The sequence below is a fragment of the Brachyhypopomus gauderio genome, chromosome 8 (assembly GCF_052324685.1).
Source record: "Brachyhypopomus gauderio isolate BG-103 chromosome 8, BGAUD_0.2, whole genome shotgun sequence".
Taxonomy (NCBI): Eukaryota; Metazoa; Chordata; class Actinopteri; order Gymnotiformes; family Hypopomidae; genus Brachyhypopomus; species Brachyhypopomus gauderio.
The window spans coordinates 8,247,936-8,264,931 of record NC_135218.1 but is presented as its reverse complement, the minus strand read 5'-3'; the positions used below and the strand labels follow the sequence as shown (position 1 = coordinate 8,264,931).

Genomic DNA, 16,996 nt, shown 5'->3' with positions numbered 1-16,996 from the left:
CGTAAAGTACTTAATGTAACATTATACTTCAACTTAAAGTACTTAAAGCAACATTACACTCATTGGCGCTTACAGTTTCTTTTTTGGACTCAAAATTCTTATTGTTGCGTTCTTCTACTGGTGGCTGTAATCAGACACATTTGTTCCTGGAAACATCAAAAGTACCATATAACCATATAAGTGAAAAGCATTAAAATAATGCTTGTAAGGCATGCTACCTACAAAATAGACATTGAGTCATGGGCGAAGAACATGCAGATAAAAAATAAGGAAGCAGAGATGTAGGTCTCAACCGAAATGTTCAAAGCAAAACTAAAGGCAACAAGCACGTATTTATTAATTATTCGGTGTCAGGCTGTTTAATGTTCACAAGTTGTCTATGATCTATTCTTTGCAAAATAGGATGAGGTACATAATGCCTAAAACACTGATCAGATATACTTGACATATTCGGCCAATAACTGCTACTAGTTCATCAAATCAAGTAACATTGTGATATTGATCTGTTACTGGTTAAATGTAAGTATGGAAAATAAAACTAGTTACAACTTGCTAGACTCATGTGATCTGCATTTGGGTCCACATTAAAGTATGCAACTGCGATACCTTTCAAAATTGTAAAAGTGGCAGCCAAAGTTTAATCTTGTATCTGAATGCATTTGATCGTATTCATACACTGACAGATGCCTTGTTCAATAGTGTTTCTGTAAGTGCAGTAAAACATACCATTATTACAGCATATTCTGGCCTTGGTTCAAGAGGCAGAGCAAAAAGAATGGGAGACAGGTGACCTCTACCTCTATGTGTGTGTGAATGTCGATGTATGCATATGATAACAAGAAACCTCTGCACAGCTTGGTTAGAGCATCTGTGCACAAGCAGGTCACGTGTGTATGTGTGTGTTTATGTGTATAAGCACGAGTGTGTTTTTGTCCAGTGTGTGTGTGTGTGTGTGTGTGTGTGTGTGTGTGTGTGTGTGTGTGTGTGTGTGTGTGTGTGTGTGTGTGTGTGTGCGCGTGTGTGTGTGTGTGTGTGTGTGTGTGTGTGTGTGTGTGTGCTGGGGCCAGAGCATTGACACTCCTGCACTACCCACTGTCAAGCCATAAATCACGGGAGAGGAAAACAAATCTCAATCCTGGATTTCTTGCAAGTATTTCCCAATACTCACTTTGTCTGTCTAGATCAAAAGGCTTGGACATAAAACCTGACCATCTTCATCATTTGATTCTCATAGGAATCACATTTATGTGTGAAAATAAATATATAATATGATATATATATAATAATATGAGTTATAATAATATTATAAGTTTTTCTTTACAGTTTCCCATTAGAAATATCATCAAAATGAAACCACTGGATTTTTCTTCATAAAACATTTAACTACAAATCAGTCACTAGGTCCCTCAAGTGTACTGACCTTTAGGACACCAGAATCCACAGTAGTTAAAGAGGGAAGTCGTGGGCACTCTATCCACTGCATGTTAACATTAGTTTAGACTAATGATATGTCCCTATTGTAGAACTCTCAGGCCTAAATCTAAGGACATGGCTATACTCTTCCTACAAGTGTAACCAGTAATAAAAACTGATCTCAGCTCAGCCTGGCCTGATGAGCCCACACAGGTGTCTTGTATGTGAGGTTCTTGCTAACATATTAGATCAAATGACTTTTCCAATACAATGTGAAAAATGGTGGTGGGTATAAGAGAAGCTCTTTCATAAACCTTACTGAGGTGCGTTCAGATGTACCTCCACACACAACCGAGATCCTACAGCAGTGCAAGTAGTTCTAAATGTACTTTTTATGAATTTATGTCAATGCAACCTGGATCCTTCCTGGTATGTATGCAGTAAATGTATCCTGAAGCACCAGGTGACATTGAAAAAGTCGAGTCTAATATTGGCCTAAAGGAGAACCCCCATTGTCCACTGCAGCATCACCTTCCTCCGCTACTAAACAGCGCTGTTATTTATGGTCCATGGTCCTACAGGAAATGGAGTGTGAAACTAAAAGCTTGCGAGGTGCCCTCAGAGTGGCACGGGTGGAAGGGTGGAGAGTTTGTCCTTGAAGATGCAGAATCACTATGATCTGCAGTGGTACAGTAACACACACAGAAGACCTTGAGTAAGTGGTGTAGAAGAGCCTGATGTTCAGAAATGAGAATCTGTTTTACATAGTGTCATAAGTACGTGAGGTGAAAGCAGAGATGAGGGCATCCCCCTCTATGACATTACATAAGAGATGAATACATTCAAATAACAGGCTCAGCAGCACCAAATCATCACACAGTGGTAGAAATTACTGTGGTTTTAGTCTAATTCTGCTACATACTCTACTACATACTGAATGATCTCACTCTAGGAGAATGCATTTTTGTAAAGAAATACAGAGAGAAAGAAAAAAACACGAAACACTAAAAAATGCCTGAAATATTTGGATCTTTCCTTTAACGTCACTGTAAGAAATCTGATGTCATCCTGAAGAAGATGAGGTGTAATAAACGCTGACTCTAGGTGTTTTCCCATCATGGATCAGCCAGTAGATCTTCAGACATCATGACCCATCATCCACAGCATCATCTACAGCTCAATGCCAGCACTTCCTGGTCCTCTGTGATGTCACTGCTATGCTTTCCCTCTCTGCCTGCAGAAAGGGCTCCCGGTGCTTGTCACCATAGTAACAAGATGAGTACCATCCAATGACAGCAGTGGCTGAATCTAGTCTACCTGAGCTCTGGTTAAGATCTATATACAGAACAATATTATACAGTCACTGAATGAGATTGATGACATTTAGGGGTGTGTCATGAGTTAAACACCTAATAGCTAACAGGTGGTATCTTTCACTTTTAAAAGCAAGACAAATTATACCAGTGCCTCTTCCTTTTGTTAAGCTGATGGCAACTAAGATTCAAGCAAGTAGTTTCTGTTAGGGCACCCAAGTCTCATAGGAGGCATGCATCAGAAAAGCCTTTATACATGAATACATTAATATATACTTAACAGTGTAAAGAGTTACGAATGACCTGAATGTTATACAGGTATACAACCTCTCTGCAATGTGCTTCTGATATTGGATGTCAAAGTCACCATAAAAGTAACATTCTGCTTTGTTGTGTCTTGTGCTTGGATTCTGTTTTGCTGTCTGTCGTGGGGGGGGGGGGGGGGGGGGTATGTCCTTCAGTCTTTCCAAAGGTACAGTGCAGGTACTGCAGCAGTGGGTGGAATAGAAACCATGTCCTGGGCACTGGCTGTGTGTCGCCCCAGCCTGTCTGCTTCTCCCTCAAGCAAATCCTGCAATAGCACATACACAGATGTGCACTGGAGGTGAATTTTTTATTCAGTCTGGTTGTGGAGCAGAGGTATTAAGAGCATCTTTATTAAAGGGCATAGATCTTACAAATATTAAAAATTGTAAAAAAATATATAATAATATGTGCATGCCAGTGTAGGTCTTCCACAATGAACTCTAATGATGGTGTGAACAAATAAATGATTTATTTACAGATAAAATACATATGATATCTGTGATGCAGTCTTGTAATAGTAGGATTTTATGGGGTTAGACAAATGCCTGATGGATGACACTGCTGATCCTAAACGTTGGATGTCAGTGCCAGTGCATTCTCCTGGTTTACAGAACCTCTGGTGTAGACTGACCTGGAATCAATATCACTGGATTCAAATATACATTGTCCTTGTCCATAGAGGAAGTACAACAGGACCCTGTGTCACTAATCAGAAACATTAGTCTGATACTCTTTTACCCACTGCATTCTCATATTAGTTTGTAGGTTCTGGTTTCCGACTAAATTAAATCGGTTGAGAATGGCTTGCTAGACCTTCCGTCGGTTAACGTTTTTGACTTCTGATGTAACCATTTGCCAGAGTAATTCTAAACTCACACAATGTAGTGGCGGGTGCAAATCTTGCAGCAGGTCGCGAGGACACTATATAAACTGCCAACTCTGCGGTTAAAGTAAGAAGTTCTGTAGTGCAACTGGACTGGTCTTCATCCTGGCCGTCCGCGTGGTCGCGTTGGTATGCACAGCAATACCTGACTGCAGATTTGACTTAACACATTAACTAACCACAAGCAGTATAATCATGGCTGCTTGTGATAACTCATCATATTGCGACAAAGTCTATTACCTTCTAAGGAGGAAGGTACAGAGAGGGAGCTGACGGAGAGATGCTGGGACTAATAACTGCCTGTTGAGGCTTTTTGGTGATTTTTATAATTCCACTTTCAATTTGGTGGCCGTCCGTGCGTGACATGCGTGACATTCAATTTGCGAGGTTGCCATTTAATGTTTAAGCGCGGACATTACAGTTATATACATTATATACATTACAGTTACACGATCTAAATTCTAGTCACACGTTTCAATAGATCTTCTCAAAACAAGGAAAAGTGCTCAGACTTTGCTCAGACGTACGTAAAGTTAATTTTGTGTTTATAAGAAGTCTGATACCAAAATGCGTCAGTTTGCGGTTCTAAAACCTTTGCGAGTGAAACTATTTTTTCCAATAAACGGTCCAAAATTATACCTGACATCTATGCGGATGCTTCTAGCTCTAACGTGGCTGCCTCTAGTGAATCGGGTTTTCTCACGGCTGTCTGGTGTGCGCATCATTGCGTGAATATGTGAAGTGCACGTTCCCCGTTCGTCTTTCCCCGTTGTGCACCCTCTCGCCCTCCTCAAACAACCTGCCGTGAAAACCAAGGAGAGGGGAGAGGAAGACACACCCGCATACTGTACCTCTCCCCTCCTCCTTTCTCCTCCCATCCCTCCGCACAATACGCCGGTGCGCCGACAGCCAGGGTAGACGTCGGCCGGAATTGACGGCATCGGACTAATCTGGCGTTTTAATAACGGGCACCCGGGCTGTCTTGGCCACAGGAGCGTGTTGCCACTTCTAGCAGCAAGACGAAAGACGCACCGGTGCCTGAAGTTTATCCAGACAGGTACAGTAGCCTTTATCTGTGTGTGATACTGATGATATAGACTGGTCTGTTTTCTTTTGCTAAACATCACCTGAAGATGCTAAACAGTGTTCACAAGTCAGGTTAAGTTATTTATGTTTTGCGAGTATAGCATACACTTGTTCCTTTAAGATTTTATTTGCGTAGCAATATTCAGTTACAAAATCAATGCTGGTGGGGGTGTGTAGACTTGATACGCTCAAAATATATTTTCCTGCAGTTTAATATTTCATTGCCTGCTGCTGTTGAATATTTTAGATTCCACTAGCACCATTTTGAACTAGCATTCATCTAACAACAATGTGAATATTGTGCAACATGTGACCTTCTTAAGATCTAAGTAGCTAATAAAAAAACGTAAAGTTCACATTTATTGACATCATGTATTGTTGGGGTGGTGGGGGAGTGGATTTGACAGAGACTTATGTCAAGTGTCATATAGCACAGAATGCACAGACAAGACTTTGATTAATAAACACGTTTCCACATATGATTATGGGTGCTTGATGTTCTTGTAAGTAAGCTGAGTGCAGCTTTCCATGAAATTGTTTACTTTTTCCTTGTGGACATGACTTGCTTGTGGAGACTGAATGGGAATTTGAGAGTTGGAACCTTTCTTATCAAATGCGGTCAGTTCCACTGAGGGGGAGGATGCATCTGCATAGTTTCACTCTTGTTAAAGATGTGGATCTTGCAGAACTGTTTTTTCTCTGTTTAACTGGGAGAACTTGAGAGAACTATTTAGCTAATGATTACACTTTATTTGTTTTATGTCTAAACAGATTGTATAATGCCTGATTATTATTTATTATTATTGTTGTTGTTATCACCACCATCATTATTATTGCTGTTGTTATTATTATTATTGCCAAAAGTGCAGTGTAGGCGTTCAGCTGTCTTTGCTTGCTGTATTTCAGTGAATCCTCGAGTGAAACGCTGTGAGCCGCAGCGGCCGTCCGGCACAGAGCACCTTACCTCTCAGACTGCCTTCCTCTGTTTTCCCACTCTCTGGTGCCCAGTTCAGGTGAAAGGTGCAGGCCTCACCCTCCTGTGTGATGACGGTGGCCACAGGTGACCCCTCGGATGAGGCGGCCGCCCACCCTGGTCACCCTCAGGACTACGACGCCGAGCCTGAGCAGGGGGGCAGCAGGAGGGTGGTCATCAACGTTTCAGGTCTGCGTTTCGAGACAGAGCTCATGACCCTCTCGAAGTTTCCCGAAACTTTGCTTGGGGACCCAAAAAAGCGGATGAGATACTTTGACCCTTTAAGGAATGAGTATTTTTTTGATAGGAACCGTCCAAGCTTTGATGCCATCCTCTACTACTACCAGTCTGGAGGAAGACTACGTCGGCCTGTGAATGTGACTTTGGATATATTCTCAGAGGAAATTCGGTTTTATCAACTTGGAGAAGAAGCTATTGAGATGTTCAGGGAGGATGAAGGGTTCATCAAAGAAGAGGAGAGGCCATTGCCTGATAATGAGTTTCAAAAGCAGGTTTGGCTGCTTTTTGAGTATCCAGAAAGTTCAGGTCCAGCCAGGATTATAGCCATTATATCTGTCATGGTGATTCTTATATCTATAGTCAGCTTCTGTCTGGAGACTTTGCCTGTCTTCCGCAGTGATGAGGAGATGCGTAAAGAACGCAATTACAATAACAACTCTACTACCGACTACACATCCACCTATTTCACTGACCCTTTCTTCATACTAGAGACACTCTGCATAATCTGGTTTTCCTTTGAGTTCCTGGTTCGGTTCTTCGCCTGCCCCAGTAAAGCCAGCTTCTTTGTGAACATCATGAATATGATTGATGTGGTGGCCATAATCCCCTATTTCATCACACTAGGAACAGAACTGGCCGAGAAAGCGGAAGACGGTCAGCAGGGGCAGCAGGCCATGTCTCTGGCCATCCTGAGGGTTATCCGACTGGTCAGGGTCTTCAGGATCTTCAAGCTCTCCCGCCACTCCAAAGGTCTCCAGATTCTGGGACAGACCCTGAAGGCCAGTATGAGGGAGCTCGGCCTGCTCATCTTCTTCCTCTTCATCGGAGTCATCCTCTTCTCCAGTGCTGTTTACTTTGCCGAGGCAGATGAACCCGAGTCCCAGTTCTACAGCATCCCTGATGCCTTCTGGTGGGCTGTAGTCTCCATGACGACTGTTGGCTACGGAGACATGGTACCCACTACCATTGGTGGGAAGATTGTCGGCTCTCTCTGTGCCATCGCTGGTGTGCTAACCATTGCCTTACCTGTGCCTGTCATTGTTTCAAACTTCAACTACTTCTACAATCGTGAGACAGAGGGTGAAGAACAGGCCCAGTATCTGCAGGTTAACGTCCCCAATGTTGATTCCCAAGAGGAACTGAAAACAAGTCAAAGTGGTTCCTCCATCAGCAAGTCGGACTATATGGAGATCCAGGATGTGGTGAACAAAAGCAATGAGGAAGTGCAGGGAGAGAATCTCAAGAAAGGCGAATGCACTCTGGCCAACACAAATTATGTCAACATCAAAAAAATGCTAACAGATGTTTAATCACCTAAGATCATATTAACAAAACGTCAGAGGCAAGAATGGCCGAGATGCAACTCTCAAGTCTTGCAGAAGTCTAGAAGCTGTAATGTAGCACTTTTAAAGATGATCAGGAAATGTCATGAACCCTGTAACTGAGATTTCCTGTCCCACAGACTTAGATATTCTACCATTTTAGGCCTCTATATTAGATCCTCTCCATAATCCAATTAATCATTTGAGCCGGCATGCAATTAGGTTTAGACTGTATGACTCATTCAAATATCAAACCTTACACTAAAGGAGCTGAACAGTAGAAACAGAATAGCACAGAATGGACAATCTTACTATTAGTGTTCAGACCTTTAATCACAGAAAATACATAAAATAATTTGTACCATGTATGCATGATTGCTAAAGTATCCTGTCCTAAAAGGCTTCTTAAGTCTCTTAAGTTGTGTAATAATGATACAAGAATATAAAAACAACCTCCATTGCTGCTGCTTAAGATAAACATCGGACAGAATCATATCTGCACATGATAATCTGAATTTGAAAATCTGAACATGATAATCTGAATTTGATCATCTGAACATGATAATCTGCACAGTGCACATAGCACCATGATGGAAATGCACTAATTGCACCTGTCCTCTCACTAACAAACTCCTATTGCAAAGCTTTTAAGACAAACTGAATGTTTCTGTGCCATTGTTTGTTCACAATAATGTCATTGCTAACACTGCAGCTTTTTAATGGCACTGTCTAGCAGTTAGAACAATGACAGCCAATGTATATTATAACATCAAAACACTATTTTGTGTTGCAATTTGTCCAACAGCATTCAGTGCACGTGCATTTTAATTTACCTAGCTACTAGGATTGTCTAGTTTGTAGGGGATTCAAAGTACCTTGAACCTAAACAAGCCATATGTAATTTATACTATCCCCTATCAAACGATTGCTTAATCCATAAATTCACAGCACTGATATAAATTTTGATTTTTATTTCTGGGCTTCTTCAGATTGCTTATAATACTGAAATCATAGATTTGATGGAGATTATTAACCACTAAACCCACCATGTTCTGCCTTTAAACAACAAAGAAATATTTGTGTTAATACTAACGTTGCATGACGTCAAAACTTAGCAGCATGAAGTTTCTGTTCAACAAACCAGAAGTAAAACTAGCCAGTTTTTTTTCATCTATATCTGTATCTTCTGTGTACATGCAGATACTTATATCTGCATGATTCTGGTATGTGCTGTACAGTGACAATCCTGGACACCAGTGCTGTTTTCATGAATTATCTTATATGTATATATTTTAGTAGAACTTGTTCCTGGGTGCCTAAACGGCTCTATTTAGCAGTGGAGCAGCAGTATGTGACTGCGGTACGTGGATGGTGTGCACTGCAGCAGTTGCTACTGCAGGGTGCTGTTCCTCTGAGGTCCCCTTCAGCCTCCCTCTGCGTCTGCCAGTGAGCCAAGCACACGTGTCCTTCTCACTCTTCTTCTGACAAGGACAGAGCTGGGGAGGCGGCAGGGGGAGAGCGAGGCAGACGTGCGAGAACATCATGGACCACTAGGTCCTATTTCCTTTGTTTCCTTTGAGAATGTTAAAATAATGTAATCTATTCCATTTTTGAGACTGCCTTCAATATATATATACATATATATATATTGCATTTTAATATATTGCACACATATATATATATATATATGTGTGTGTGTGTGTGTGTGTGTGTGTGTGTGTGTATGTAAAGACTCTCAGTTGCCCAGAACAGCTTGAGCAGTGCAGTGAGTTCAATGGTGCTTTTATGCTTTTCATTTTATATGAAGTGCAAAGGAAAAACAACTGGTTGTAACATTAATGAAGTTTCTTCATTCATCTAAGATTGTAGGTGGTGGTGCATTCAAGGCAGGTGATTCCACACAGGTGTCAACCATGTTTTGAGCTCAGACTAGAAAAGCAGACTCCTAAAATGGATGAACCTGGTAGCTAGTGCCTATAGAAAGAAAATACATATAACAACTATCATGCAAACAGTCTAGACACTTTATTCTTTGCTTGGGAATGAACATGCATATTGTACATGAGAAGGATGTATCATCAGCACGTTTGCACAAACTAAATGTTTTATTTCATTGCTATTATCAAAGAGATCAGACATGAATGATTGTGACCAGGACATATTATGAGCCAGAGAGCCAGACGTAACAATGAAAAATGTACCTCTGCAAATAGCTGCTTTCTCACTGCACATTTAGCACTTTTGTAAGTGGAGGATTCACAAAGCGCCATCATCACACTTGTACCAGGTGCACCTTTTGACTTCCTGTTTTGTGTTTGTTGTTAAACTGTCCATTTAGCTGTTTCTGTTTAAGCAATGAATGTTGTAAGCAGCAATGAATGTTGTGAGGCATGTTGTTGTCATTGCAACATATGCTGACTCTATTGCCAAGGATTAGAAGGATGCCTATCAAACAAAAACCATCACTGTTTTTCTTATGGTGTATTTATATATGCAGTTCTGGTTTGTAATACAAGACTGCAAGTGGCTAAAAATGTTGAAGAAGTGTTGGTTGAAAATGTAGAAGAAAATCTGATCTGAAAGTGTGACTGCCCCATTTTATCAAACTGCTGTTCACTGTACAGTCTCAACATATGTGCTTCACCACTGAACACTATTTACTCAGTTTTCTTTGAATTGATCATTGAAAGACCATGCATTAAATCTTAATCTTAATTAAATATTATAATAGTGAAATATCATCCAGCGCAAGATCCAATGACTGAATTAGAGTTAGCGCCACGTTTTGACTGAATATGACTTAAGGGTAGGCTTTAAACCTTCTGATTCCATTGCTCAATATACAACACTGTGTTTTGTGTGTATGTATGGCATGCAGTGTAAAGTGTTTTATCTGTCCAGCGCTCCAGCATTTTAATGAAGGGTTATAGAGCTCATAGCCAACTATGCTTAAGGCAACACAACCAGCTTAGAATTCTACAACACTGGCCTATAGGTGTGTTCAAGTAATGCAGATTTTGGGCAGATCCACACATCACACATGCAGCATATAATGCAAATAATTATCTAAAGATGAGCAAATATGCTCTGATCTGTTTGATATCTGTTACTGTAACACACTCTTGATTCTCCAAGACTGGCTGCAAAGAAGACCAGAAGCACACATCTCTTCTAACATGTAGCCAATACTTTTTATATCTTCCCATTTGTAGTATGTCCTACAGTACAGCCATTTTATTTATTTTCTACAGCAAGAAAATGTGCAAAAATATAAAAAAAATAATGGGTAAGGAGGAAAATAAAGAAATTCAATACCTTCTACATTTCTGAATGAGATGCACTTTAATAGTACAAAAGGACAATCTAATGACTTAAAATATATGAGTATGTATCTGTTTCATCAACAAAGAAATGAAGAAACAATCTCAAACATGTGTTTGCAGTTTTCTTTTCCATGTCCACTTTGTGTGTGTGTGTGTGTGTGTGTGTGTGTATGTGTGTGTGTGTGTGTGGTGTGTGTGTGTGAGAGAGAGAGAGAGAGAGAGAGAGAGAGGTGAAAAGCCTAGCAGAACATCTCCCTCCATTCTGTGCATTTTTTGAATACCACAGTGGTGCTCAGAGCAAGCTTTGAACTATCACTTGGATAATTTTAGAAAAGGAATCAAAGCATGGTTACACTGTTTCACAGCACTCCAAGACAAATCAGAAACATTTTGCTGTTAGAATTTATTTATTAATGACTGGTAGGAAGCTTTATAACAACAGCTCTTCTACAAATGTATACATTTGCAAGTGTGTGCTAGAAATAGATCCTTCAGTGAGGAGAACAATAAAGACTCGGGTACTAAGAGAGCGTGCATGGGAGAAGGACAGAATAAGAGGGGGGTTCAAGGCTGCATTTGAGGAGATGAGGGGGAGAGACAGTGGGGGGTGATGATGGGATGTTTGAGAAACAGGCAAAACTGACACAGTGAGAGGAAGAGGTGCAGATAATACTATGACACCTTTATGAATCATGAGATGCAGTTCTCACACTGTTAATTTTCTAAAGTAGTCCATGCTCTACTCTTTTTGCAATTAACCGAACATTATAGCTAATCCTGTTTTGTGCGATTTACAAATTGCACAGAGCCATTCACTAATTAACTATTAATCTCATTCACCTATTTACAGCATTTCTGAATGTTGGGTGGCTTGGTTTATTTTGGATTATGAGAAGAAACTGTAATAGCCATAAATGACAAAGTGGGGGCACCCAAAAGGTTTTGGAGGAAGGTGAGCAGCCCTGGTTTTCTAGTATATTCTGAACAGGTTTCAAGGCAAGTGAAGAAGTGGTGAAACAGGACGCTCAGGAGAGGAGCACACATTGGTGTATCTCTACTGCCCCCTAGAGGTGTTCCAGTCTCATTTATCTTCTCACTGAAATACACTGAGCAATTTTCCTTCCAGTTGCAGCTCCATGATCCCATCTCCCCTCTTCATGCCTAAACTGCCATATGGTCTGGTCTTAGTTCCAAGAACACAAGTTCCCATGCGCCATGACTCCTTCACTCCATGATGGGTGGAGTGAAAAAAACACAGCCAGGGGAGACAGACACATGCTGTTCTTAAAGGAGAATCCCCAAACCACCACAGCACAATGCAGCATTTTATTTATTTGTCATAAAGCAGAATTTATGCATTATTCAAAATTCATAGTTTTATACTAGCAATCAGACAATAAAGCCAGTGTTGACTCACTTGACTCAGGTTTGCTGATTGCATGCCCCTTTCACTCTAAATGTCTCTTTGCTCTATAAATAAAATAAATAACTAGTACAATATATTGATCTATCAAAGCTACAGGTCAAGCACAGAGATATATCATGTAGCCAATGTAGCACCTGGGCACACAAGTAACGTGGGATACTTAATTTCCTAGCCGCTCTGATGTAAGGTAAAGAAGACGCAGTGCGTTGGTCCCGTTTGTGTCTTTTTGTTTACGTAGCACGAGACAGCAAAGAAACACAAAAATAATAAATTACGGTCACGTGATCTCAGTCAGCCCCTAAAGCGAAGATTTATCTTAGAACAGTCTCTGGTGTTTTAGGTTTGGCAGTGGGGTCTCAACTATACAAAAAATACAAAAATTAATACATTGAAAAATTACAAAATCAGAGTTGCACCCACTTTCAAGCCGATAGACCTTAGCACAGACAGTAGGCTACAACAAACTCATATTTCAGCTCCTTTGAGACGCTTGTCTTTTTCGTATGCCACTTTCTGAGACAAAATGATATGTGCATACATACAAACGCATATACATAATCACACTGTCAGGAATAGCAGATAACATAATCACGTTCACCTGTCTCACCACCACGCCCACATTCCGGGCATACTTAAACACCCAGACTTCACTTCCTGGTTGCGAAGTATTGCCTCATGTCGTTGCATACCAAGCCGTTATTCCTGATTGTCGCTCTGTGTGCCGAACTCTGCTTGTCCCCTAGACCACGTCTCCTGCCTGATCCCTGGATACCTCCCGGACTCTGCCCTCGCCTCTCGACCCTGGACCGCACTGACCACCGCTCCCACGCTACTGCTCTGCACCTGCCATACGTCACTTTGCTCATCGTGTGGCTTGTTGTACAGAGTTATTCAAATAAAGAACGTGTCATTCCGCATCAGGATCCCTCTCAGCGTGTTCTATACGTTACAGAATACTTCGCCCTTCCCATGGATCCTGCGGAAACACAGGCTCACCTAGCTCGCCAAGAGGCGACTATCGCGGCCCTGACGGAGCGTATACAACAGCTCACCGAGACAGCGTGTAACCAAGAAACTGCGCTCCGTGCCCTCACCGAATCTGCACGCCAGAACGTCCAAGGTGCCAGCCCCGTGTCCTCTGCCCCCCTGACCGTTGCGATGCATCCCGCCAATATGCCAGTTGCCCTACCTGAACGATATGACGGGTCTCCGGAGCGTTGCAAGAACTTCCTGATGCAGTGCTCCATGTACTTCACCTATCACCCGGCCCTGTTCCAGACGGATCGTCAAAAGGTGGATTTTATGCTGACATTCCTGACGGGAGAGGCAGGAGCTTGGGCTACTGCTCTTTGGAGTAGCGGAGACGACTCCCTGAATACGGAGCGCCACTTCTCCGAACTGCTCCGATCCGTCTTCGACCACCCCGCCGCCGGGCGCAATGTCGGCACTCAGTTATGCGAAATCAAGCAGGGGAGACGTAGCGCGGCAGACTATGCCCGAGAATTTCGTACATTGGCTGCTGGCAGTGGCTGGAGTGGAACTGCCCTCAAGACGGTGTTCCGCCGCGGTCTCAGAACCGATCTGCAGATTGAGTTGGCCTGTAAAGATGAAGATTTAACTCTTTCCGAGTTCATACAAGCAGCAGTGAACATAGATAAGCTGCTCACTACTCACCGTCCTAACACAGCAGGTGTACGCACTTCCACTCTTTCTCACCGGTCGTCTCGTTTCCCCGGAGAGGACAATCGAGAGTACTCCGAAGCGATGCAGCTGGGCCGGTCTCCACTCACTCCCCGGGAGAGGGCGCGTCGCATGCGCGAAGGACTCTGCCTCTACTGTGGCGAGGAGGGTCATTTCCGAGACCGATGTTCCACACGACCACCTCGTCTCCGTGGGAATTCCCCCTCTCAAGCAAAAGTAAGCCCTCCATTACTTTCTCTTTGTGGTAATTCCCAACTTAACTTGCCTATACAGCTCACCTGGGGAGGTGTAACTCGCAGCTACTCAGCGTTAGTTGACTCAGGCGCAGGAGGGGACTTTCTCGACAGCGAACTAGCCAGATCGTTAAACATTCCCGTTGAGGAGGTAAACCCCCCTTTCCGAGTTAACTCAGTAAGCGGACAACCCATAGGTACCGGATTAGTTGACCGACGTACCAAGCCCTTGCTCCTCCGTGTCGGGCTGTTCCATACCGAGATGAGGCAGTTCTTCCTGGTCTCCGCTCCTCGCGATTCTGTCATCCTCGGTTTCCCCTGGCTAAGAGAACATGACCCTGTCATTTCGTGGCAAAGACGCGAATTAGTTGCGTGGAGATCGCATTGCCAGCAGGATTGTATGCATTTACCCCTTCGCTCCTCGATGGTTGAGAGTCCTCACACACCTCTCTCCGATGCGGTCCCTGAGCAGTACAGAGAATTCGCTGACGTATTCAGTAAGGAGCGTGCCAGTTTACTCCCTCCACACAGAACCTGCGACTGTGCCATCGACCTCCTTCCCGGGGTAACCTTGCCCAAGAGAACTAAGCCGTACCCGCTCTCCCGCCCAGAAGATGCCGCTATGGAATCTTATGTCAGTGAGGCCCTACAGAAGGGGTTTATTCGCCCGTCGACATCTCCCGTCGCGGCTGGGTTTTTCTTCGTAGAGAAGAAGGACGGGGGGTTACGTCCCTGTATTGATTATCGAGCCCTGAACGCTGTCACGTCTAAATATGCTTACCCTCTACCCTTCATCTCTGCCTCACAAGAGCGACTAATGGGGGCTGCAGTGTTCACGAAGCTTGATCTCAGGAGTGCCTACAACCTGATTAGAATTCGCGCTGGTGACGAGTGGAAGACAGCCTTCGTCACCGCCAGGGGGCACTATGAGTACCTAGTAATGCCATACGGGCTGTCTAATAGCCCGTCAGTGTTCCAAGCTTTCATGGACGACATATTCCGAGACATGATTGATAAATACGTGTTTGTTTACATAGACGATATCTTGATCTATTCCCCCTCTATCCAGGAACACATAACTCACGTCTCTTCGGTCCTCCAGCGTCTGCGAGAGAACGGCTTGTACGTGAAGGCGGAGAAATGCGAGTTTCATGCACCTGTCATCTCCTTCCTTGGCTGTACCCTATCGCCGGGTTGCATCAGTATGGACAACAACAAGGTAGACGCAGTCACAAACTGGCCTGTTCCCCGTACCGTTAAGGATCTCCAGCGCTTCCTCGGATTCGCCAACTTCTGTCGTCGGTTCATCAGGGGTTTCGGCTCGGTGGCGGCCCCCCTTACCGATCTCCTGAAAGGGGGGAAGAAGCGCCACTTCATATGGACACCCAAAGCGGAACAGGCGTTTAAAGCGCTGAAAACCGCGTTCACCAGCGCTCCCATATTGCATCTCCCGGACCCTTCGTTACCTTTCATCGTTGAGGTCGATGCATCCGACGTTGGCGTGGGGGCAGTGCTCTCACAGAGACAAGGCAATCCACCCAAACTGTTCCCTTGTGCCTATCTTTCCAAAAAATTACAACCGGCCGAGGCGAACTATGGCGTGGGCGACCGCGAACTCCTAGCCATGAAACTGGCTCTCGAACACTGGCGGCACTGGTTAGAGGGAGCAGAGCACCCTTTCCAGGTATATACAGACCATAAGAACCTGGAGTATCTCAAGTCCGCTAGGCGACTCAATCCCCGGCAGGCCAGATGGGCGCTGTTTTTCACCCGCTTCAGATTCACAGTACATTACCGACCTGGATCCAAGAACACCAAGGCCGATGCGTTATCTCGGATTCATGAGAAGACGCCGAGCGACGAGATACCTAACCATATTCTCGGAGAATCCTGTTTCGTTGACCTCATCCGGTGGGATGTTCAGGACGAACTGGAGGAAGCCCTCCGCGCCGACCCAGGCCCTGCAGATAGTCCCGATGGAAAACAATACGTCCCGGTCCCGCTCCGGGGACGCCTCCTCCAACTCGCACACGACACGCCGGGCACGGGTCATCCTGGTATAACTCGCACCAAACACCTGATCGCCCAGAAATACTGGTGGCCGTCCTGGGAGGAGGACATTCGCGACTACGTACTCGCCTGTGTTGTATGCGCACAATCGCGCACACCCCGAGCACTGCCCACTGGTCAGCTCCTCCCCTTGCCGATACCCCGCCGTCCGTGGTCTCATCTGGCCATCGACTTTGTTACGGACCTGCCTGTCTCGGGCGGTAACACGGTGATAATCGTGATGGTGGATAGGTTCTCCAAGATGTGTCGTCTGATCCCTCGCTCGAAACTGCCCACTGCCATGGAGACGGCCTCTGACGTGTTCCACTACGTCTTCCGGATATATGGGTTACCCGAGGATATCGTATCGGATAGAGGCGTGCAATTCACCTCCCGTGTCTGGACCCAATTCTGCAAGTTACTCGGAATAACCGCCAGTCTAACCTCCGGATACCACCCCCAATCCAACGGAGAAGTGGAGCGCTACAATCAAGAGCTAGGTCGCTTTCTCCGCCAATACTGCTCTTCCCAGAAAGACTGGCACAAGTACGTCCCCTGGGCTGAATACGCACGCAATTCCATCATACATTCATCCACCAAACTGACTCCTTTCCAGTGTGTGTACGGCTACCAGCCGCCGTTCTTCCCCTGGGATAAAACCCCCTCTGACATCCCCGCTCTGGATGACTGGTTAAAGAACAGTGCCCGTACCTGGGAGCTCGCACACG

The 16,996-nt window shown here is 44.1% G+C and overlaps 1 protein-coding gene across 1 annotated transcript; it reads left to right on the top strand.

Moving 5' to 3' along the window:
* Positions 1-4,025: 4,025 nt before the first annotated feature.
* LOC143521383 (potassium voltage-gated channel subfamily A member 2) lies at positions 4,026-10,887 on the top strand. Its single transcript, XM_077014180.1, has 2 exons — positions 4,026-4,972; positions 5,908-10,887. Exon 2 carries the CDS (start codon positions 6,046-6,048, stop codon positions 7,522-7,524), a length of 1,479 nt encoding a protein of 492 aa, XP_076870295.1. The 5' UTR covers positions 4,026-4,972; positions 5,908-6,045; the 3' UTR covers positions 7,525-10,887.
* Positions 10,888-16,996: the final 6,109 nt, after the last annotated feature.

Excerpts from the sequence above, each read along its gene's own strand:
- LOC143521383 (XM_077014180.1), top strand. The coding sequence starts at position 6,046 with ATGACGGTGGCCACAGGTGACCCCTCGGATGAGGCGGCCGCCCACCCT.